General features: G+C 41.5%; 1 protein-coding gene across 3 annotated transcripts in view; it reads left to right on the forward strand.

The window, feature by feature from the left end:
* The window catches only part of SLC24A2 (solute carrier family 24 member 2), a 204,544-nt gene that overhangs the window by 101,124 nt on the left and 78,190 nt on the right, over window positions 1-25,230 (forward strand). For all 3 annotated transcript variants that reach the window (XM_016205478.2, XM_087823152.1, XM_016205482.2), the window contains exons 2-3: window positions 13,051-13,089; window positions 15,700-15,808. In XM_016205478.2, coding sequence (XP_016060964.2) covers window positions 13,051-13,089; window positions 15,700-15,808 — 148 coding nt within the window. The remainder of the gene's footprint in view (window positions 1-13,050; window positions 13,090-15,699; window positions 15,809-25,230) is intronic.

A 25,230-nucleotide genomic window follows, 5' to 3' on the forward strand; every position in this document is an offset into this window, starting at 1 on the left:
TGGTCTTTGGTGACTTGGACAAGAATATTATCCCTAAACTAGTGATCAGCCCCCTGATTAGTCTCCCAGCTTCTACATTTAACCTCCTTCCCACCTACATAGCAGCAAACGCCATCTTTTTATTTATTTATTTATTTATTTTTTAAAGAGAGAAATATCAATGTATGAGAGAAACATCGATCAGCTGCTTTTCGCACACACCTGCACCAGGGATCAAACCCGCAGCCCAGGAATATGCCCTGACCACAAATAGAACCAGCAACCTTCATTGCTCAGGATGACGCTCCAACCAACTGAGCCACACCAGCTAGGACCAAAAGCCTTCTTTTTAAGACAAATCCCATCAGCCACTTGATTGAAAACCTTCATGGGCTTACTTACCATTTGAACTTAGAATAAAATCTAAACTCCCGGGGCTAGACAAAAGGACGAGGTGAGTGAGGCACAAAATTTAAGAGGGCACCCAAAATCTTAGTAATCAAGATAAATATTATTTTAATGAAGTAATTTTTAAAAAAATCAAATAGGTAAACTACAGCCCAGGGACCAGCCACTTGTTTTTATATATACAGTTGTATTGGAATCAAGGCCTGGATTAGGGTGATATGAATGAGAAAGGGTCATGGGAGTGCTGGGTCGCAGCCTGTATTTAAAATCTTGAACTTTTGGTTCATCATGGAATTTTTGCTAATGTTGATTTTTGAAATACTGCATTTATATCACTTATATTTCTGAGGGTTTTTTTGTTTTAGTTTTTTTAAAATACATTATTGGTTTCAGAGAGAAGAAGAGAGAGGGAGAGAGACATAGAAACATCAATGATGAGAGTCATTGATCGGCTGCCTCCTGCACGCCCCTCACGGGGATCGAGCCCGCAACCCAGGCATGTGCCCCGACCTGGAATCGAACTTCGACCTCCTGGATCCTAGGTTGATGCTCAACCACTGGGACACGCTGGCCAGGCTATTACTGAGTTTTTTGGTGCTCCCTAAATGAGACATTTGCCTCATCCTTGCAAACTCCATATCACGTATATACTTTCCAGTGAACATGTGTTGCTTTCATGGTCAAAAACACAAATGCATAAATACAAGTTTAAGTTTTTAAAAATTTTAAGCAATTGAAAATAAACCCCAAACACATGATGTTTTGCCCAGCAGTACAGAGAGAATGGCTCCCAACTTTCACATCTCAAAAGGTAAAGATTCAACTTCTTATTTTCCAAATCAATCTCATCTTATGCAGTGAGTGTCATTGAGGCACATGGATTAATAATAGCGGGAGAGCCATTTGAGATAAAACTGGTAATGCTTTTATGGAAAGGTTCCAGGCAGATTAACATTGTATAAGGCATAATGCTTTGTGACTACTTAAATAAGTTTTGAAAATAATTTTATTTTGTGACTTCTTAGCAGAGGGAAAGGCTTTTCTTATTTACCAGATTACCAACCAAAAGAGCCAGGCAGCCTTAATTTCTTTATTCATCTAATAAATACATATTATTATACTGAGTCACAAAGGACCTTAGAAATCTATTAACAAACATTTTTAAGAGTGCATGTCACCGGTTTGAGGTTTGTTTCATAAAATAAATATGTGTAGGCTTTCCATATATTTTGTTTCTCTAATTTTTTCTCCCCTTTTCTCTCATCACTGTGCCTTATGTTTTAAAGGTTGGCTCGCTTCCTCTGTGAATAGCTGGATAAAGTGATTCAGCAGGGCCTAAAAGCTATTGACTCTCATCTTAGTTAAGCTCTTATATTACAGGAAATGTGTCTATCTCAGTTTCCCTATTCGAGATTTAAGAATCCCCTAATGCAAAATGCTGTCATCATTACACTGTAAGTCCAAACAAGGTAGTTGGTGAGAAAGGCCTGAGTGTATTCCACCCACATAAATGTCTCCAAAGCATTTTCCCTCACTGCTCAGTTGTAATTTCTATCATCTGGCTGGATGATGGTTGGCATGACTAGTAGGTAGAATGCTGTCCCTTGTCACACAGGCTGGGCAGAATTTTAAGGGAACAGCTAGATGGCATGCAAGGCCCCTCGAGGCCTAGGCTGGGAACTTCCACCACATTCTGTTGGCCAAAGCAAGTCACAAGACTAGCCCAGTTCCAGGGGAAGGGAAATAAACTCTACCTCCTGATGAAGGGGGAGAGGTGAGGGGTGAGGAGGCCTATTAAGTCACCATTGCAAAGGTACATGGATACAAGGAGGGGAATAATTGCAGCCATTTGCAAACAAACTACCACAATTAACAAAGTGGGCAAGCCCACTCAGTTCCCTAGAACACAGTAGTACCTTTACCTGGTGACTTTTTAATAGGTTATATGGGGAAGGGAATAAAGAGCTGTGGAAGAGAATCTTTGTGTTGGTAAAACAACTTATAAGCGCAAAATGGCAATTGTTTGATGAGAAAATGGAAAAACTGAAGATTACACTCTCATTTATCTGGGATGACTAATGACTGACTTACCCAGTTCTCCTTGGTTATATGAAGTTGAACTTCTTGGCCAGGGCTTCTGAGAGATTCTGAGTTTGTTCAGGGGTAGGAATTTCAACCTGACCATCTGCCATCTCTGAATTTTGGTGTCTAATTGTTCTAGTTATAGATTCGTGTAATTTTTTATTCTTATATGTGGCTTATTAGGTGCTTGTAGGAATCCAGAAATTTTGCATATGTTAGTGTATTTAATGTGATAACCAAACAACCCTCTGAGATAGCTGTCATCTGCATATTACACGTGTAGGAACTGGCTGGAGGCCACAGGACTAGTCACTGGCAGAGCCAGGGCTCTTTAAAACACCCCGTTCTGCAGTGTCACCCATGGCTTTACCCACCTGAATCATACCCTGTTTGTTTTCAATACTTAGTGTTAGACACAAATGTCAAAATCTAACTCATTGGAGTATAATTAATCCATTACCAAAATAAGCAAAATAGGGATTCCTTAGATATCCTAGCATGTTTAAATGCCTATTTGTGAATCTCTAATTTGATAGAGGGAAGAGGTAAAAAGAAAGTATTAGAATCATCTGCTTAATGAATATTTATTGACAATAAAGATAAATTCAATTTACTAAAACTTAGCTTTCTATAAAACTTTTTAAGAATGTATGTGTTGGATGAAAGGGGGTCTCATTAGGAGAAACTAGCCTTTTCTCATTCAATTAAATGCTGTCTAGCGGCCTGAAAGTCTCTGCCACTCCAGGTTTTGACATACCTACAGATCCCACCTGGTCCATAGCCTCAAGCCCGCAGAGAAAACTGGGCCAGTTAGTCCTGGGCATGAACCCCAACTTTATCCAGTACTGCATCCATGGCCTTGGGCTATTTACTGAGCCTCCCAGAGCCTCACTTTTTCCAGCAGTAAAATGGGATTGATGATGGCTTTTGGAGCTATAAATATTAAATGAGGTGATGCATTTAAATTAAGTTGTTCACATACTAAGCGCTATTGATTTGTCTCTCGCCTGCATTTTTCAACAGAAGCTAGCACAAAACAAAGCACAGCAAGCCCCCGAAGCCCAGCTGACTTCACAATCATTATTGTTCTTTTACGTTCTTGTCTTTCTCCCACACTGAATGTTTATAAAACTGGTGTGATGGGTAACAGCATTCAATAGGCTTTAAGACCAGCCCCGCTCGCTGAGTAACGAGCTGTCCTTACGCCATCCGGTTACTTCAGGCTTCGAGCTGCACTTCCTTCCAGCTGCGAAACAAAGGCCATGCTCACAGTTCTCCTGATGCCACAAGACAGCCACGTGAGAGCGCCCAGCACAGTGCCCAGCACTTCCCGACTCCCTTGTTCTATTGCCTTTGGCATTTACAAGCACATGCACCCATTTCCAAAAGGCCCTGGCAGGTAAAAAGGAGACTTTTCTCCTTTTCTTCACTCATTCATTTTGGGGTTTTCTGCCTCCCTGTTTCGTGTTCCTGCAAGGTGAGCACAATCACGGTTGTAAACCACCCAAAAGGCTACCAAAGCCCTGGAACGAACACAGTCGGGCGCAGTGTGTGCCTGTCTCCAGAGTGGCCTTGGGCGCTCTGCCCAGCCTCTGCCCCCTGAATAGAATTGGACCATCTGCAGTGACAGTCAGATCTCTTTCCTGAAGAGCTGGAACTAATTGAGAATGTGTCAGGGTGTGTAACATGCTTTGTGCCGCCTTCTGCATTAGCTGGCCTCTGCCAGAGCCCACTTCTGTGGCATCAGGCTTTCAATTGGGTAGACTAGATGGATCCTTTAGGAATCCCCCCTTTCTGTCAGTTAGCAGCGGATAATTTGTGTCCTTTGAAATAACATCTTTCAGCTTGCAAAGGGTATTTCGAAAGCATTAAGCCCGTGATTCTTCTTAACCCTTTTAGGCTCACAGATCCTTTGGGAATCTGATGGAAACTATGGATACTCTTCCCCCTGCCCCTGAAATTCATATATGTACATAATTTTACAGTTTCAGAGCTTTCACAAATTCCTCCCCAATACAGACTGTGGACCCCAAATTCCAGCACTAAGTAGCATTTTTATTTATAAATGTCTTTGTGGTCCCTATTGTCCACCAATAAACCAAAACCAAAAAAGAAGTCAGGAAATGGGTACTTGTGTCTAAAGCAACTTTTTTTTTTTAACGAAACAAATTATTTTTATTGATCTACTCTTGTGGGTTGATGGGATAAGTGGGGGACAGAAGACGTCTTAGCAAATAAAGCAGATACTTTGTCTTACATATATTAATAACTAGCCTGGGGACAAACTCGTAAATATAAACATAATTGATCATATCAGAAACACACCATTGGGAGGCATTAACCTGTTAAGGCAGCTTTTTACCTATTACATACACAGGAAATCCACACACAAAGTATCATGATTATATAGGAGAGTGCCCATCTCCTTCGACAATAGCATGTGAATGTTTAGGGGTGAAGATAGCATAACATCTGCATCTTACTTTGAAGTGATTTCGAAAAGTTATAAATATATACATATATTGATAAAGCAAATATAGGAAATGTTAACAATTACTGAATCTAAGTGGGGGGAATATGGCTACCCATTGGACTACTCATTGAACTTCTGTGTTTAAAATTTTTCATTATAAACACTTAGACAGTGGGCGCACACACATTATTTTGAGAAAAATGTTAACATAAGCACAGTCTTTCACTCTCGGGCTGGATTTTCTTCAGTCAGGTGGCAAGCCTCTTCCCATTGGTTCCGTGTATTTTCATTGTATCAGAATCCTGTCCAAAGACGTCCAACATTACTGTAGTTTAGTAAATAGTAAACTTTCAGTGCTGATGTTATGCAGTGTTATGTGATTGTTACCAGCACTTATAATGCTTTCTGGGCAGTAAGCTTGGGCAGTAGGGCCCATTACAACCCCATGTGTCTAGTACCATCTCCAGAAGTTCTCAAATGGCTAAGCCAGGGCTTCAGAGCCAGCAGTAATTAGGAAGAAAGCATTTGTCACAGGATATTCCTCATGTCATTGCCTCCTAATTCTGCAGATTTGTAATTCCGGTGCTGAAAATAGTACTGAATATTTGGCCAAGATGATGGCGCTGGCTCTCAGATCGGTACCCCCGGCTCGGTCTGACAGTGATGCAGTTAGGGTTCCCAGAGCGTATCTTTTCCATTTCTGTTCCTGTGAGGCTACATCTGTTTTTAGTAGTGCGCAATTTCCGTTATGCTATTGACAGATAACAGATAAGATATGCCCGAGGAGACTGCGGCCACTATCTGGAGCCAGAAATGTTATTTTAAGAGCCGAACCTCCAACATCGTCAGCAGAAATAGAGCACTACCCTTACTTTAGGGCAGATCGCCACTTCGTCTCTGTTTTCTGGTTTTATACTTTGTCTTTTACGACTATCAGGATGCATGACATTGGAAATCATAGTTTATTTTTAAAATAAAAAGTCATGTACTTTTTGTTCAAAGCGAGGCTAATGATTTCCTTTAATAGTTCTTTGAAGCTTAGATGGCTTCCATTTTCTGAATAAATTCCCTTCTGTCCTTCATGGAAGGTGAATTCGGTGTTTTTGTTTACCCGGGGAATGCAGAGAGTGGTGCATCGGAGCCAGGGAAGCACAGTCATCAGGAACGTGGTATTTCAGTCCCACAGCCGCCTCTTACTGCCTGTGTGGTTTGGGGCAAGTCAGTTAACCTCACTAGGCCTTCCTCTCCTGATCTTTAAAATGGATATAATAGAAATTGAGCATCCATAGGCAAAGGAAAAAAAATAGGATCATAACCAAAACTCACATACTATACAAAAATTAACTTAAAATGGGTTATGGGCTTAAATATAAACCATAAAACCTAAAAATTTCTAGAAAAAAATATAGGATAAAATCTTTAGGACCTAGGACTAGGAGAAGAATTCTTAACTGTACTATCAAAACCAATGCATCAAAGGAAAAGTTGACAAATTAAAAACTTCTGTTCTGTGAAAGACCATTAAGAGACCATTAAGAGGATGAAAGGACAAGTTACAGTTGGGGAGAAAATATTTGCAAACCACATATCTGGCAAAGGAGTTGTATCGGATTTCACTTATTTATTATTAAACACGCATTTATTGAGCATCTAACACCACTGTGCTAAATACTGTGGAATAATATAAAATGGGGAAAAAGCATGGTCTCTGTCCTCAGAAGGGTGCTCAGTAATGGGAAAGAAAGAAATGAGACGAATAATACAAAAGAATGAATTAGGGAGTAAATGGAGGAGTCCCATGAGGTGTGAATGGAATATGGAAGTAGCCAGGCAGCGTTTGAAATAAATGTCCATGTGTCCCCTTTTGGCATGAATGATCTTGGTTTCCTCCTGGTCTCTCTTGGGAACAGGAGTGCAGATCAAGGAATGGAACCAATTCTCAGTATCAGTACATTTGATATATCATTTGATCTATATATTTGCTATATCCACACATCTGTTATGTACTTGATATTTGTGCCCTTTGTTGTTTTCCCAGCACTTACTTACTTTTTCATTTATATTAGTAAATGTTTAAATTGGGTATACATAATATTCATTTGCTTCCTGGGAGTTCCAAAACTAAGTTCAGCAAATCTGGCACCCCTGTTTTTCTGCATGTGTGGAAATTGTGTCAAAGTTCTTTAGCAGTCAGGTGCTGGTATGGTGCCAATGAAATTTTTAGAATCATATGTTAAAATGTGGTGGAGAATTAATATGTTGTATTAATGAGGTTGCACACTATGTAGGAGACCATAAAAGTGAAAAGATTACTTGTATCAAAACCACAAAGTTATAGATCATATTACATTATATTCAAATTAGAGACTTTGTTCTCCAAGGAGCTCAGGATTTCTTTTCGTCTTTAATCTTAAATCTGTGAAAAAAAATTCTTTAAGAAACTTTGTTGCCAACAATATTGTCAAAAATTAAATTACATCTTCAATTTTATCAGTTTCAAGATGTTCTTTAAATATCTAGTGCCATTTGCTATATGTTGGTTGTAATTTTATAGAAGTTATGTTCTCGTAATCTTTGCTAGTTTCTTCCCAAACCAGAATGCATACTAAATCCAGCATTAATAAATTAATCATAAAGTGTGATTACAGAATTGATGGTTAGGCCACAGTTAACCCACTTAACTGTGCCCCTAAACATAACACTTAATATTAAGTGATTTAACTACTACCCTATTCTGTCTAGTTAATTTATCATAATAACATTCTGGAATGTTACTCCATAAAAATAGAGATTTTTATCAGTTTTGGTCACATATTTATCCCTAGAACCTAGAAGAATGTCTGGTATATACTAAGAGTCCAATAGATATTATCAAATAAATATTAAGTGACTGAATGAATTGTCTTTCTTCAAAACTTACTATTCAGTCTTCCTGTTGATGCTTCAGACACAATAAATGTGATTATTTCATGCTTTTAGTTGTTCTTTCCCTGAAACAAAGAAAGAGCCCTAGTCCTGCAAGTGACAGAAATAAAGACTGGGCACATGTGCTTCCAAATAAACTAAACATAGAGCAGTATCACAAGGCCATGGCGATAAATGGGACCACCAGAGGGCCCCACTCTTCCAAACTACTGCTGAGCTATAAGCTCCTTAATACAAGTCAGTTTGTTATATGGATAAACTAGTTGGCAGTGTTACTTGAACCTATGCCATTGTGAAGGTCATAAAAAGTCCCTCCATGACCTACAAGAGACAAAAATGATAATGATAATTCATGACAATTGTAAGTAAGTCTAAATAATAATGCTGAAGGAGATAAGAAAATATACTTTCTCTATTCCCAGACACCAACTTTTGTACCATATGAACACAAATGAAATGTCATTCTTCATTCACAGCAGTCGCTTGGCAATTATTATCTGGCCTCCACTGAAAGAGCTCATAAATAGTTCTCAATATACATTAACAATTTTTACTGTATTTGCAGTTCTAATGTCTTCAGCCTCTTTCACACAGTCCACTGCCAGGAAAGTCCCACTTTCTTGTTTCCCCAACACCGAGACAGGCTCAGGAGCCCAGCTGTCTGAGTTTATATCCCAGCTCTGCCACTTCCTGGCTCTGTGGCCCTGGACAAACTGTCCAACCTCCATCAGCCTCAGGGTCCTCATGTATTAAAGGGGGTGGGGTGCTTATAACACCTATTACTGTGAAAATGCAAAAAGATATTATATATGAGGCACTTGGTACATATTAAACTTTAAATAAATATTATTCATTATTACGGAAATCTGCTTTATTTGCAGCAAATTATTCTGTGGTGTGTACAGCATCAGCATTTGTTGGACTTTTTTTTTTAATTCAGATCATCTTAGACACTTTCCTTTAAAATAAAAAAAGTAAGGGATCTCAGAGGGAAGGTGGGGAGGGAAAAGTGGGTGGGGAGAGATTAATCAAAGAACTTATATGTTTATAAGCATAACTCATGGACACAGACCAGTGGTCTGGGGAAGGCCTGGGGGTGGGATGGATGCTGGGTGGAGGGGATCAATAGGGGTAAAAAGGGGACATCTGTAATGTTTTCAACAATAAAGATAAAGAAACTTAAAAAAAGAATAAATAAATAAAATTAAAATAAATAATTTAAAAGTAAGGCAATCCAGAATTAATATATGGATGCACTTGAGGTTCTTTAGTGGTCACAGGAAATTTGGGTGACTAGTGCCAGAACACCTCTAACAGATTGTCTTTGATTGGCATATCAAAACGGTTCATTGGCAATTGTGAGAATTGCTCATACAGTGCCACAAAGTATATTAGCAACATCTGGACTAGTCAGGGGGCGGTGAGAGATGGCAGTGGTAGTTGGGTTGTTAATTCCTAAATTAAGTGACTTAACCAGGTGCTTAGCATCCTGAGTACAGAAGCAGCCTGAGGCACTTTCTGCTTCTGTCTCTCCATTTATAAAATGGGGATTACTGTCTTACACATACCTGCTTAATAGGAAAGATTAAAATAGCAGCTTTAAAGGATGGATCTAAGTAATCGTCATGGCTGTGAATTTAGCCAGGGGCTTGGTTACTGACACAGGAACGCACAGTCCCCACTCGGCCTGAGTGGCCTCTCTTCCATGCCACCTGGTTGCATTTTAAGTAGCCACATTAGGGACCATGGAGGCTCCGGGTTGAATACTGTTCTCAAGCATCTTAGAGCTATTTGAGAGGCTGGCTGGGAGAATTGGGTGTGGTATGCATCCCATACAGCTTACCAATTCTGTGGGAAATATATAAAATTCCTTTGGCCAAATAAATGAAACTGACAGGTAAGAGAGGAAGAATAGTAAGTAGGTAGCAAAATTCCCACCTGGAACTGGACTTTCCACCAGGGAGAATCAACAGGTATTAACAGCAGCATCCCAGGTGCTCCATTACTCAATTGCTTGCAGTAATTAGGGAGGGGGCCAGTTTAAATTGCATAAAGGGCTGAATTACACAATACTTTTTTAAGCAAAAGATGTATTTCTTATGTCCTGGCCTGGTGGGTGTCCTGCTTTCAGGAATGAAGAGGAGGGCTTGTTGGCATACCAGAGCCCCAACTTGAAACCCTTCAGGATGCATTTTATGAATTACTTTAAATGTTCTTCAAGAATTGCTGTATATACTATGGATTTGGCTTAACAGACCTTTCCTATAGCTGGCACAGCCTTTGAACTGACCACCAGGAATTGGGCTTTCAAATTAGCACAGCCCAAATGTATGATGTTTTGCTGTGTTTAAAATTAAGGGGATTAAACAGCAAAATTCGTAATAAGAATGCCAAGATTAATCCTTAAAGTCACACTGTGTGTGGGGGCAGGAGGGAGTATTTTAAGAGACTGTCTTCTATAACATCTGATGGATTAGAATAAACTTGCCAGATGTTCAGTGGCCCTGAAAATTAATGCACAACACCAAGGCCAACCCAAAACCCAGATAATTTAGCTAAATAATCTAGTGGTTAGAAACACTACGGTCTATACACAGTTGGACTGTTTTTTCGTCACCTTAGCTAGTTATTCCCAATGTAATGAAAACCCCTTTAAAATTGAATTCCTAACATAATCAGCAGCCCATTGCCAGGACTGGGAGGCTGCTTCAACATGTAATTAGAGTGAGGCTAAGTCAGGTGAGCGGCAGGAATTATCAGTAGATGTGGGTAAGCCCCTGAAAATGAGCAATGACTGTCCTATGTCACATTTATCATCTCTTTTGCAACAGGGCTACGTGAAAGGCAAGTGGAGGGGTGTTATAATGGCCTCAGCTGCTGTTGGTGTGGGTACTTAAATTTATGTTGTAAACTGATGTGTATTCATGCCTACAAATTACACCTGAGAGAAAACTAACAATGTCAACCTCTGCTGACATACAGCAGTGGGAGATTTTGTAAAGGATTTCAGACTGTTCTCTGCACTCGGGTTTTTCTTTGTAGCATCCATGTACAAGGCATTTCTTTTCCTTTATTGTGTCTTATGATCCTCCTTGCTTGTGATAGAAAAAGGAAGTTAATGGGGTGGATATTTTTTCTTCCTTTCAAACCAAAAGACAGGCTTGGATTTTTTTTTCTTTCTTCAAATGTTTTCTTTAAATATGTTTTTTAAACCAGACTCTCAGCTGGTGATATTTTGCTCTTTTAAAGACCACCCCTTTCATCCTCTTCCTTCATATTCTTTGGTATCAGTCCCAGCTCGTAATTGTCTCCCATTTAGCCACAAGGTGTAAATTTGCTAACTGAAAAGGCGTGCCCTAACAGTTCATCTCCACGTATGTCCAAAGCCTGAGCTGGCTGCACTGGATAATTTCCCTGGGGGATTGTTCTGTGTAATGTGGGGCCATTTGTTGAGCTGTCTGATGTGGAAGAAGAGAAAATGAAAGGACCTGCCAGACAGAAGCAGGATCATACAGTGCCTTTGAGAGCAAAAAGCAAAATCAAAGGGCAATTTCAGGTCCACTCCAGTTCCCCAAGCATATGCCTGGGAACTAGAGATTCAGGATTTTTTTATTAGTATTTTTAGAAAAGTCACTAAGAGAAAGCCCCAAATCAGGGGGTTATGACAAAATTAGAAATGCCCGTGGGCTGTGCTCAGAAATTACCACCAATTCAGAATACTTCTGTAGATGCCTCAGAGATACTGATTCTTCAAGGGTCTACAGAAATGTTTGAACTAGAAGAAAAAATATACATTGATATTGACTCTAAACTCCAAAAAGGTGTCTACAAGATAATTAAATGTCTAATTGAATATTTATCAACTTAATTATTAAACTTAGGCTTCTTACAAATGACGTGAAAACAAATTGTGGGTTCGTTTTTCTCACTTTTCAAGGTTTTGAGCATGCCAATCATAAATTCAATAAATTGCATGTAGCCAATAATTTGAAATGCAAAAGTATAGGAATCCTTTTTCTTTTTCTTTTTTTTTTCTTTTTTCACAAAAACGTATATTTTAGGTGGGATGTCAGGGCCACTTAATGTTCTTGCGTATGACGTGTGTGGTAGGACTGAAAGAGAGAGCCTCGGGCCCTGCGCCTGTCTCGGGTGCGCGGTGACTCTGAAGATGCAGATCTGCAGACTGCAGTGGGGAGGACCGCAAGGGGGAAGGTTCCAGTTCTTTCTTGCTGCGCGCATTCACAGCTGAGGTGAAGTGACCGAGGTAGTGGTCTGAGCATGAGGAAAGTCACAAGACGCCTGCCTTTGCGTCATTGGGCACAGGAAGGTGCCCAGGTCTTTTGAAGGAGTGTTCATATTAAGTTGGGGCATGTTCATAGAACTCCATTGTCACTTTATCTGAGTTGTGTTCTCTCCCAGCAGATGGCCAGGCCCTCACATGTCCCTGTGTTGTAGTCAGTCAACTTTTCTCAATTTGACAGATAGTTCCATTTTTAGCATGAAAAATTTGGAGTGGTGGGGGTAGGAAGGAAGGTGGGTTGTCTGAGTTCCGTGTGTGATGATCCTAGTCTAATTCAGTGACCTCACTTCTTCAGGCTTCATTTGTTTTTACTGACCACACGTAGGGCAGTGAATGTTGACTCCCTCCAAAAGACATGGAAAGTGATACTTCCTTCCGACCCTGTTCCCAGCAGTGACCACTAATAGCACTTTGGTATAATTCTTGCAGAGATTTTTCTTTACATATACTAAAGTATTATTGATTTTGTTATAAAATGAGATAATAAGGAAGGTGTAAATTCTTTTTACTTAACAGTATATCTTAGATATATTTTCATGTCAGTACATGTGCACTCACTTCATTCATTTTAAGGACCACATGGTATTCCACCTCATGGCTCGGCCCTAATTGATTTAACTGCCTTCTATTGCTGGGCATTAAGGTTGCCCATTCGACTTTGATCTTTCAGGAGAATGTACCATGTGCCTAAACAAACCATGATATATTGGCCAGAAATATACACTCTTGGCCCCCTGTGTTGGCATAATCCTTCCCAGTAGCAGGAAAAAAAAACCCACAAATATTTCCCTCTACTGATGATTGCTGATAAATGTAAAACCTATATGTGATTCATCGTTTCTTTATTTATTTGTCTTTGTTTTTGCCTTTTTCTCTTACGCAGTCATCTACAGCCAGGGACAAAGATGAACCGACTCTACCGGTAGGAAGCAGTGGCCCTGTCTATGCCTGTCCATGTGCCTGTGGAGGGGGGGCGGGGAGGAGGGGTTCACGTGCTCAACAGATCACCCTCTCCCTTGGAATACTTAAGTGGTTTAATCTGTCGCTGCGTGTGTGTTGCTCTGGCCTATGGTTAGTGTCAGCTGAATTCTGACATTCACTGGTGAATTATCTCTGGGACTAGATTTCAAAAAGTCTGAGTTCTCTCTTTCATTCAGCATGGACTTTTAAAGGAGTTGAAAGAGTGAGATAGTTCCAAATTGCATTCCAAGGGATGTTGAGCTGATATTTGGGGACAGTGGGGGGGGTCTAATGCTTGATATCTGTTTCCTTTGTGTATCTGCATGCACCTAATTTTTGGTTGGCACTTTCTTTTGGTTCCATAAAAAGAAATACTGCATGAGACCTATATATTCAGTATATACATAATGCCTAAAAGAATGCTTTAAGTTCTCTTATAGATATAATCCTTTGCTAATGAAGATCTTCACGGCAGAGTTGTGCCAGTTTCTCAGAATAAGAGCCGTAGTAATAGTGGTCATGACCAATTATTAACAACAAGCACATGTCTCAGTTCCTGTCCAATTAACACAACACGTTTTGCGTGTGAAGCATGCCAAGGAAATGGCCTTCAGAGTTTTTGTCTTCAGCATCAAACAGTGATTACATTTCAGATCTACTCACATCTCTTAACCTTGCCCCTAAAATATTTTGAACCTTAACTATCTGAATCAAATAACACAACTCATTAAAAAATGTTAGCGATCTTTAAGGCAGAAGGGAGTAGGAATGGAGATACATACAGTCCCGTCCTTCCTCCTCTAGGGCTTAAAGCAAAGATTTATGACATTCACTGAGAGCCCATAGGATATTCCAGATCCAGTACTGGGCTAGGGGTACAGGCCCAGTCTCTGCCCTTGAGAAGCCCATGATCTGGCTCACCACTGAGACACCAGTAATCCCCTCTGATTCTTCTCCAGACCCTGTAGAGTTGGGAACATAATTTCTAGTAGAATATCAATCAGAATAAAATCACACTAAGAAAGTCAGACATTTCCATGAACCTCATACTGACATTTAACCCATACTTCAAGCTTTCTATGGATTTGTCTCCAAACATACAGACTGTGATTGCTAATAAGTATTCTTCAAAGTGAGGCTCCGTGGGCAATAGTTCAGAAACGCTGTCCAAGTTCACCAAGTTAACCTGATTTTTTTAACTTAGTGGTCTAATAAGTACTTAAAACTCTAAAGGTGCTTTAGTCTAAGGTGTAGCCCTTTCCAAAGTATTTGACCTGGAGTGTCTTCTGGGACTTTTCTCAGGAAGCACCCTGTGGATCTGGAGTGTGATGGAATATTTTGGAAAGCCCTGAATTGTAGAGGGTTGGAAAGGCAGTGGGAAATAGTATTTTATTTTTAGCTGACCCCAGAAAAATCTCATGTCAAGATTTTGGACCAAAAGTACAATAAGAAATTCCTTTCCACACGTTGTGTTTCCCTCTCTTAAATCTCCCCGTCTGTGAAGCTTGGCCTCTGGAGCATTGGTTGTTCCCCGTGACAACCAACACAAATCAGCCAAAGAAGGAGAAAACTGTTCTTATTTGGGATGAAAATCTCTCACAATCCAGACAGTTTGGATATTTTTTTAGATTGTTTTTTAAGATTAAAAAAGAGAGTTTGTTGGTAATCTCACCTCTAGAGGTTTGTCCTACCTCTCTTACCTGTCAGTTTCATTTATTTGGCCAAAGGATCACACTTAATAAGAGTTTAGGCAAAAGAAATCCCCTCTTTGAAATTAGGAAGTTTCTCTGTAGATTTGGGATAAGTAGTTCTCTCTCTTTAAATCTCACTTAACACAGACTGTAGAGCTTCATGGATTAGAGGCTGTGGTGCAGGGCAGAGAAGAGGAACTCCAGATGTGTGACATGTTCCTTTGGGGAGCAAGGAGAAAATATTAACACTTCTGTCATTTGCTTTCTATATTATTCTTCATAGTTCCAACTTTTTCAAATGTTTTATAATATACATGCTCATATTTTAGTATGGGTGTGCATATAGATAGATACAGATATAGACATAGATGGATACATAGCCGTCTACATAGCCGTCTACATACACACTCAAGCATTTTACTGATAGGGTGCACAATCCAAACGTTGTAGACCACCCACAGGTTCAGATAACAAATTTTGAAAGAAGCAAACTTGAGATTCATTCTTCTCTCCTCCGTTTTTTGTCCGTGTGAATTGGACGCCTCGTTTCACTTCTCTGAGACAAAGTTTCCTCATCTGTCTAAAGGGAATAACGACAGTATCTAGTTCATTGAGTTCATTTTGAGAATGAAGCATATAGCACATCAACTAGAGTTTACGAAGCTCTAGAAATGGTACCAATTAATTTATTTAGTAGGGAAGGCTGTGAGAAAGCCATTCCTTTGGGGAATTTGAAATGTACCTTGAAAATCTTTGGTCAGTAGTGTGTGATCATGTGACAGAAACAAATGACCACCAGACGAGGCGAGGATCTTATCTGCAATGCACTTGCCTTTGGTTTCTGAGAACTAACAGCCTCTTTGTCTGGTTTCTCTACTCAGGCTAAGCCACGTCTCCAGCGAGGTGGAAGCTCTGCCTCCCTCCACAACAGCCTCATGAGGAATAGCATCTTCCAGCTCATGATTCACACCCTTGACCCACTCGCTGAAGGTAAGCATCAGGCTTTAGCTTGAGAGCTTGTTTGAGGGGAAAGAGGACGTGTTTCTCTTCATAAAACATGACACTTCCATCACACAAGCCTGCCAATGTCCCCGTGTTTAGCATCTTCAGAGGAAACTCCGGCCCTTTGGTGTGCTGTATCTGCAACAGCTCAGTTCATAATCGGAGATTTTTGTACCAGGGGTGAAATCGGCCATCCGTGTAGCTCTTGATTCTATCTTTTGAATCCTCCATCATAAATACAGCGTGTTATGAGACGGAGAAGACAAAGAGGTTTTTTTCCCTCCCCACTAGAGTGGGAGTTCTCTTTTATTATTCTTCCTAAGTTCCAGAATGAAGTCATATGCTAAGATAAATTGTGCATCTTAAAAATAAAAAAGTGAGAAGAGAACTCATGACTTAGGAGGGCTGAGAGTGGTTTGGGGAATGACGTTCACTGCTAAACATTGATATTGTACTGATTCTTCGGCATTTGGAGGGTGGGAGGTGAGCTTCTAAGCATCTGAAGGACTCTCTAAGGTGCGCTTAGGGTCAGTCACGAGAGCCCCAAAAGGCCTGATTCACCTCCTCGGGAAAGCATATGAACTATCCTAAAGCTCCAATATGGAGTTCTTTCAGTTTCACTCGTTCACACTGAAGGCAGAGACATCCAGTTTCTTAAATTGCATAACTACCCTAAAAATTAATTTTTCAGGTAGATCGATATCTGATGTATTAAATAAATATCACTAGCAAGGGGTTCACATATAGCCAATTCTGTTCTCCCTTCATCCATGGACTTATAATTGGACTTGATATGACACAGGGACTAATAAGCTAGGGAAAAGGTCTCTCACTGAATAAACACGTGGGATGAGATTGTCAAATCATGCCACATAAATCAGCTCTTACCCAATACGAAGCTTTGCTAAATGATATCCAGGGACAGGCAATCCAGAGGTTCAGATGAAGTAAAGAAAACTCTGGGACCTCGAGTGGCTTCCAGGCCCTAGCTCCCCTCACTGACACACACCACTCCCCCAGAATAATAGGGGAGGGCCAAGGGGTCACCTCTCATTGTGGAGTTTATCAATGACGAAAAATTTTTCATTTTGTACCCCAGAGACTTGTACAGCTCACGTGATACTTTCCAAGGAGCCCTGCTTCATAGACCCTGAGTTCTATATACAGCCAGACACGCCCTAAATATTATCACTCTTTTTACCTAGAGGCCCACTGGACAAGGAAATTAGACCTGGTCACTAGCCACCTTCTCCGGGCACCCCCCAGAGAAGGGAGCGAAGGCATCACAGGTCACCTTTCCCTCAGCCTCTAAGCCATTGTTTGACTTTGGGCAAGTTAGAGTCTCTGTAGCATGTACTTGGTCTCCTCATCCATAGTAATAGTGACCTCTATTTAGCACTTCACAGTTGACAAAGCATTTTCACAACTGTAAACTTATGCTTCACAATAACGCTTCATAGCTGACATTATTCTAATTTATAAAATATCATACCACCAACATATCTCAAATATGTCTACTGCATTCTCTGCCAGCACTTTATTCCAAGCCATCTTCATCGCTTACCTGGGTTCTTGCAGTAGCTTCCCGGCTGCTCTTCCACTTTCTCCATTGCCTTCGTCTTTGTGTATTTTCCACACAGCAGCCCAATTAATCTTCTTAAGAAGTAAATCCAATATGTCAACCCTACTTATAACCTGTGGTGGCTTCCCATGGCTCTTAGGAAAATTGTGACCACTCACTGTGGTCAACATGATCTGCCTCTTTCTCCAAACTCAATGTGACTGGCTTGGCCGTAGCCACGGAGGCCTTTCTGTCCTGAAACAGGTACTTCTCTCCTGCCTCAGGGCCTTTGCATCGGCTGCTGCCGCCACCCAGAATACTTTTCTTCCTCGCCCTCTATTTTCCTGCTTTACCCCTGCTCATTCTGCAGCACTCTGTCTAATGACACTTCCTGACCATCCAGTATAAATCAGGGCCCCAACCCTCATCTCTCAGTGCACCCTTTAATTTTTCTTTATTACTCACATTACAGTTGTGTGATTATTGGTTTACTGCCTGTCGCCCCCAGGATGCAGTAAGTTTCTCAAGAGCTGGGACTCTGTTTTATTCACTAGTTGTCCCCAAGGTCTAGCAGAGCACCTGGCATATAATAGCTGCTAAGGCTCAGAAGGATTAAGCAACTTGGCAAATTCATGCTTTTAACCTGATAGGCACACAATTTCAATGCCCTCTAAAGCCCCGCAGGTTTAAGATTGTATCTTGGTGATTTTGAGACCCTCTTTTTCACTCCATCTTTGTGGAGGACCATGTAAGAAAAAAGACGGTTTTATCTACTCCAACAGAGCTAGACTCTCTGGGTCCAGATCCCAGCTCTGCATTACTAGCTGTGTGACCTTGAACAAGTTACTTGACCTCTCTGTGCCTCAGTTTCCTCATCTGTAAAATCAGGATGATGTACAGTTATGTCAGCATCACGAAGTTGTCATAAGTAGTCAAGGAGTGAAGATACGTGAAGTATTTTACACAGGGCCCAGCAGACCACAAGTACCATATACAGCTTTGGAATTATTCTGTTTCATTTTTTTGAAAAATAATACAGCATATGATTTTTATAAATTCAAAATATTCAAAAGGTTATGGTAAAAAATAATAATAATAAGTCTTCCTCATCCATCAACCTCTCAATTTTCTTCAGTCCTCCAATTCTCCCCAGAAGAAACCATAGCCACCATTCTTGGGGCTCCTCCCAGAGATGTTCTGTGCATATACAACTTGTGTGTGTGCATGTGTGTGAGAGCAAGAGAGACCTTGCCCACAGGTCTCAACCATCTAAATTTCTCTGGGTTGTTTTTTTTTGGTGGGGGGCAGTTCAGATTCTGGTAGGGTCTTTTTCAGTTTGTTCGTTTGTTTCTGTTCAGTGAGGGAGGCTGCTTTGTTTCTGGGAGGTAAGAGAACGTGAACCTGGGTGGTCCTGGAGCTGGGCCGTGGGTGACTTTCTGACACCTGGCCGTCGTGGGGCAGCGCTGCAGTCGAAGTGTCCTCTCCCGCTGTATCAATATGCGCCTTCGGACCGGGCGCCGCTCTCAAGGTGAAAGCGCCTCCTGAAAGACGGAGCGCTCCAGCGGTGCGAATCCGAGCGAGTGCTGAGAGCCGTAATCACTTCTGGACTTGAGTGATTAGAAAATACGGAAAGCACTTCGGTGCTTTAAAATTGCTCCACAGCACGCAGCCAAGGAAACAGATTGCTCCGGTATTTATCCCCCCAAATTCACCAGTATTTTCTAGTCCAAGAACAGCTGAAAAATTAACCCACAGCTCTCAGAAAGCGTCTCTCTGTTTTAGTTTGCATCTAATCATTTGAATTCACATGCCCTTGTGCCAGACTGTCGCCTTTAACAGTGTAGAGCGCGCTGCTTACATCACCAGGTTGACAGCATAAACACTGCAGTCGCTTCCCTGTTGCACTAAAGGACAGTTCCCTGGTGTTCCTGGCGTCCACCGAGCATTGACACCAGGGGTGTACGGTCTCTGTTCACAAAGGGAAGTTTTCGACTTCATTTGAAAACATCATCTAGGACAGATGGCCTAAAGGAGGACACTTCCCTTCCTCTCATCTGTGCCCCTCAGGTGTTTCTGTCTTCCCAACGCCAGTGTTGAGCCCTCACCGAAAGCTTTAATTGGTGGTTGGTTCGGCCTCTGAGCCTGAGTCACAAGACCTAGCCGTGTTTGTGTTTCAGTTCTCTATTGATATGTAACAAAGCACCAAGACTTAGTGATTTAAAACCACCACTATACTGTTCATTGCTCATGATTTCATGGCTCAGAAATGTGGGCAGGGATCAGCGGGGTGATCCTTCTGTCCCATGTGGTATCAGTCAAGGTCATTTGGTGTGATTCAGCTAGTAGATGGGCAGGTTGGAAGGCTCCAAAGGGGCTCACTCTCATGTGTGGCACCTTTGTAGGCACAGCTAGAAGGCTGAGCTCAGTTGCACCCTCCTGGCTCTCCAGGCTGTCTCTGGGCCTTTCCACATGGTTGGACTTCTTACATGGCAGCTAAGGGTTCCAAGAGCAAGCCCTCCAGTGACCTAGCCTGGGAAGTCTCAGAAGGGCACTTTTACTGCATTATCAGTCACGTGGTCATGACGGCCAGCCCAGACTGAAGGGCAGGAGGAGACTCCACCTCTCAATGGGAAGATGCCAAAGAATTTGAAATCACTTTTCATCTAACCCAGCCTGTCTCAGGGACACACGTCGCTGGTTGGTTCACCTGTTCACTGTTCATTGGTGTGGAAGGGACAGCACCATAATCAGCCTGCCTCAGGTAAAGGTTTAGTCCAGACAAGGCTGGGCAATGGCTTTCTAGGGCCACAAAATTCTGAACAGAACTTTGATCATGAAAATAAGGAATCTACTTAAGGCTCGTGTAAATGGTTGAAAGATTTTGTTCCTTTTATTTTTAAAAAAAAGCCCTGGAGAACTAGAATCATCAGTCTTTGAGATCACAACATGGCTATCTGAATTGATCTTTCTAATAAATTTAGTGTCCCATATTGATTTTAACATTTTCTCCAAACAAGTTATTATACTTACCCAGGTGTACATCTTTATGAACCTAAAACAGGGACACTGGATATAGCACTTTTGGAGTGAGAAGTAGCTTCTACTACCAATGCGTCTAATAATAATAGCACCGCGTAACATTTGCAGAAGCTTGTAGCCCAGGCACTATGCTGAGTGCTCTACATATACCTTCTCATTTAATCCTTGCACTATCCCTGCTCCATTATTCAGACGAGGACACTGATGGATAAAGACATGTGTCTTGCCTCACTAAGTGACATAAGAAGTAAATGGCAGAGCCAGAATTTGAACCTGTATCTGCCTGATTCAAGGTCTGGGTTTATAGTTTTTATGCTATTCTGCTGCCTTTTGTAACCTCACATCCAACTCAGTGTTCTTCATTCTCCAGGTGTAGACACCAGCATAGATACCAGGAGCCTTGGCCTATCCCTGGACCCACTATACATTCAATCTGCAGGATGTGAATTTTCCATACATAAGCCTTTGCAGCAAGACCTGTGGTAGCCTTAGCTCTCCCATCACATCCCCCACACCCAGAATTGCAGCCCCTCTCATGAGTCCCCAGTGCACCTTGCTCTCATCACTTGGCTTTTGCTCAAGCAGATGCAATTACTGTTGACCTACCTGTCCAGAATGTCATGGGTACTAAGCTACACAGGAAAAGGAACCCCATAGCCAACTCTGAAACTCTCGCAGAGCCCAGTGACTGGGTAATGACTGTGGAGATACTGATATGGGAATGGGACAGGTGGAATAGCATTAGAGTTTGCCCATGTAGCCTATGTGGCCCAAGAGTCAGACTGCCTGGGTTCAAATCCCTGCTCAGCCTCTTGCTATGAGACCTAGATCAAGTTTCTCAACCTCATTGGGCCTCAGTATTTCCACTTATAAAATGGGATAATGCTAGCACCACCAGCATAAGTTCATGATTACTATTAGGGCCTTGGTTTCTTCATTTGTAAAAGGGAATAAGGATAGTTCCACTATCAGAAGCTTATGGTGAGTGTCCCATGCAATAATACCCAAAAAGTATGCAATTAGTGCTCAGCATCTGTTGTCCATGCTTGTTCAGGTAAAATTGTGTTCTGTGTCATCAAATTCAACAGCAGTGGCTCAACTTAATGATTTTTTTAAGACTTTATTTTTTAGAGCAGTTTTAGGTTTACAACAAAGTGAGAGAGAGGTACAGAGATTTCCCATATACTCTCTGCCCCCACACATGCAAATCCTCCCTTGTTGTCAACATCACGTGCCAGAATGGTACATTTTTTAACAAGGATGAACCTATGTTGATACATCATAATCAACCAAAGTCCATAGTTTACCTTAGGGTTCATTCTTGGTGTTGTGTGTTCCGTGGGTTTGGAGAAATGTATAATGCCACGTACCCATCACTGTAATATATACAGAGCATTTTCACTGCCCAGAAATCCTGTGCTCTGCCTGCTCATCTCTCCCGCACAACCCTCAAACCACTCATCTTTTTACTATCTCCAGAGTTTGGCCTTTTGTGGAATGTCATGTATTTGGAATCATACTGTATATTGCCTTTTCAGATTGGGCTTAATAGTTTTTTAGGGTTTTATTTTTCTTATTTAACAGGAAGCCCAATAGTAAACTGTCCAAGGCTGGTAACACAGCTCCAGCCTGCAATTCGGAACCCAGTCTCCTGTTTTTTCATTCTTTTATCCAGAGCAGTTTCTCTCATTCTCATCGCAATAGGATGACAGCTACTCCACCTATCATATCTGTATTCTGGAAAGAAGAGACAGTGCAACTATCTTTTTCTTATCAGGAAAAGCTTAGTGTTCCCAGAGGCAGACTTCTACTTCTATCACATGGGCCAGAATGGGGCTATGTAACCACCCTGACCTCCAAAGGAGCCAGCACTGGGCACTCAGCCTCCCCAAACATGAAACTCCATGTAGGCTGCAGTGCAGGTCAGGTGTGTTCCCCTTCTTCCCATCCCTAGTAACCTTTATCCTGTCTCCTCAAATTCCTGATTTGCAGAGAAGAGATGTGATGTGCCCTTTCTCCCCCCCCCCTTTTAAAGGACTCTCTGCTGGCCCATAAATCCAACTTTCACACGGTTGCCCTGAATCCTCTCCTAGAAAAGATATGCCCGAAAACCTGACATCTAAGAATCCCAGTTCCCCCAAAACACAAGTGAATTGTGTCCCACCTCTGCTCAAAACCATCTCACCAATAGTAAAAGCCCTAGTATTAACAGTGGCCCTAAGGCCTCCTGTGCCTGCCTTTCTACCTTCCTCTCTATGTCTCTCCCCTCTTCCCCTTTTCTCTGCTTTACTCTGCCCTCCCCCACTCCTTTCCTCCTCTCTCTCAGCCCTATTCTCCCCCTCGTGTGTCATCTCCTTTGCTTCACTTCTCTGGCTGCCTAGCAGCCCCTTCTCACAAACTCCAAGCACTCCTACCCCAGGGTCTTTGCATACGTTCCTTCTTCCCCCAGACAACCAAATGGCTTCTACCCTCCCTTCTTTCCACTCAACCTTCAAATGCCCCCCAATCAAAGAGGCCTTAGTCAACCTTTGAAAAATAACAAAATCAAAATAATTATAATAAAACAGAGCTCTGGATCTTCCTTGCCCTGCTCTGTATTTCTCCATAACACTTCTCACCATGAATGTATTTATTTGTTGTTTGCTGCCTGTCTCCACCCTTATATCTCCAACATGGCAGGACATGGGGCAGACTCTAATCTATCTCCAGGGCCCAGCACATATGGGTCCCAATAAGTATTTGTTGATTGGATTGATTGGATGCATGCTTTTGTAATTTTTCTGCTGGAGAACTATATGTCTCTAGCCATGTAGATTGTCTTAACCCATGTCCTGTCCAAGTCTCTTTGGTTGTGACCAACAGGTCCTGTTCGCTTGATGGTTGTGTGTGCAGTGGTGAGCAGCAATCCTGTCTGCTGTGGCTGCCATTGTCTCTCCAGCCTCTAGGAGGGCATTGACATTAATTAAGTAGATGCTCAGTCAATATTTGCTAGACGATTGGCTAAATCTCCCTCTAGCTCTGAAATTGCTGCTGCAGTGAGAAATGTTTGCTCTCTGCCTCTCATCTTCTTGAATTCCCCTGTTCACTTCTTCTTTCCTTTCAAACTCTTTGTTCTCCTCTCCTTTCCTTTCCTTTCCTTTCCTTTCCTTTCCTTTCCTTTCCTTTCCTTTCCTTTCCTTTCCTTTCCTTTCCTTTCCTTTCCTTTCCTTTCCTTTCCTTTCCTTTCCTTTCCTTTCCTTTCCTTTCCTTTCCTTTCCTTTCCTTTCCTTTCCTTTCCTTTCCTTTCCTTTCCTTTCCTTTCCTTTCCTTTCCTTTCCTTTCCTTTCCTTTCCTTTCCTTTCCTTTCCTTTCCTTTCCTTTCCTTTCCTTTCCTTTCCTTTCCTTTCCTTCCCTTTGATACACTGTTGGATCTTTTATTTATTGCATTCCATGGGCCTAATTTTATATATTCCAAAAATTACAAGATTCTAAGAAGTTTATCATTTTAAACCATTCCTTTATTTTACAAATTCAAATGCCTGTGAAATAGCACCTACCACATAATTTGGTATTAAGCTGTGTTTAAGAAGGGAACTGCTTTGCCCTAGCTGGTTTGGCTCAGTGATTAGAGCATCGGCCCTCGGACTGAAGGGTCCTGGATTCAATTCCAGCCAAGGGCACGTACCTCGGTTCCAAGTGCCGGGTGCATGCGGGAGGCAATGAATCGATGTGTCTCTGTCAAATTGATGTTTCTCTCTCTCTCTCTATCTCTCTCCCCCCCTTCCACTCTCTCTGAAAAACAATGGAAGAAAAAAAAGAAAGAAGGAAACTACCAAAGAAGCTCTTCATTCAATTTCTATGGACTCTTGCATTCTCTCTAGAGTTCTAGTAATTTCTCCTTCCTTGTAGATTTTTAAAACTTTATTTCTTTTTTTTTCATTATAACAACAATTTTATTAGTAATAGCAAAAATTAACAAATAAGTGAACTTGATACTTTAAGAATAATACTTGCCTAGTGGGCCTGTAATTGAACTGAAGGATTATTTAACTACAGGGCTTGAGACAGTTTAGAACAGCGGGTCCCCACGCCTGATACGTAATTCCTTTGGGGCTGTTTTTCATGACAAAACCATCAGAATCCTGTGATGAGATGTCTGAAAATGACATCACCCCTGCCTTGTTTGCTGTTATACAGACAAGGAAATTTCCCCATGGTAAGTTCACTTCATGTTATCAACTGATCTCTGCTGTTTTCACTTTATATCCAACACATTTATGTTACATTCAGATTGGTCCGGGGGGGGGGGGGGGCAGGTCCTGGGAGTGTGGCTCCTGCCTTTCTGAGGGGCAGGTTTGCGTGCCCATGTTCCTCCTGGGCAGCTGCTGCGGCGTTCGATACCATCTCGCCCAGCCCTTTATCAGCCTGGCTCAGGCAGGGGATGTGAACGGGCAGCTTCAGTGACCTGAATTCCAGGACATTTTGATGGCGAAAGCCTCACAAATGAGTAGGAAATATCTGTTTTTTACCATCTTTCTTGTACCCTAGAACCATGGGTTTTTAAAATATATATTTTTATTAACAGAAGAACCTCACTGGTAAAGGAATTCCCACAGGGAAGAGTAAATAGCTTTTTTTTAAACTGTTAGAGCTATTAAAAGTTCACTCACCAGTAAATTTAATTTTAAAAAAAAGTTCACTCATGTCAGATCCTTTTATCAGTGTGCCCAATTTAACAGCCTTCCTCTAGACCAGCAATAACAGAAAAGAAATAAATACCCCCCTCCCAAACGCGACAGAACCATAAAGGACCAAGGATTTACCCAAAGGA

The sequence above is a fragment of the Miniopterus natalensis genome, chromosome 12 (assembly GCF_054644295.1).
Source record: "Miniopterus natalensis isolate mMinNat1 chromosome 12, mMinNat1.hap1, whole genome shotgun sequence".
Taxonomy (NCBI): domain Eukaryota; kingdom Metazoa; phylum Chordata; class Mammalia; order Chiroptera; family Miniopteridae; genus Miniopterus; species Miniopterus natalensis.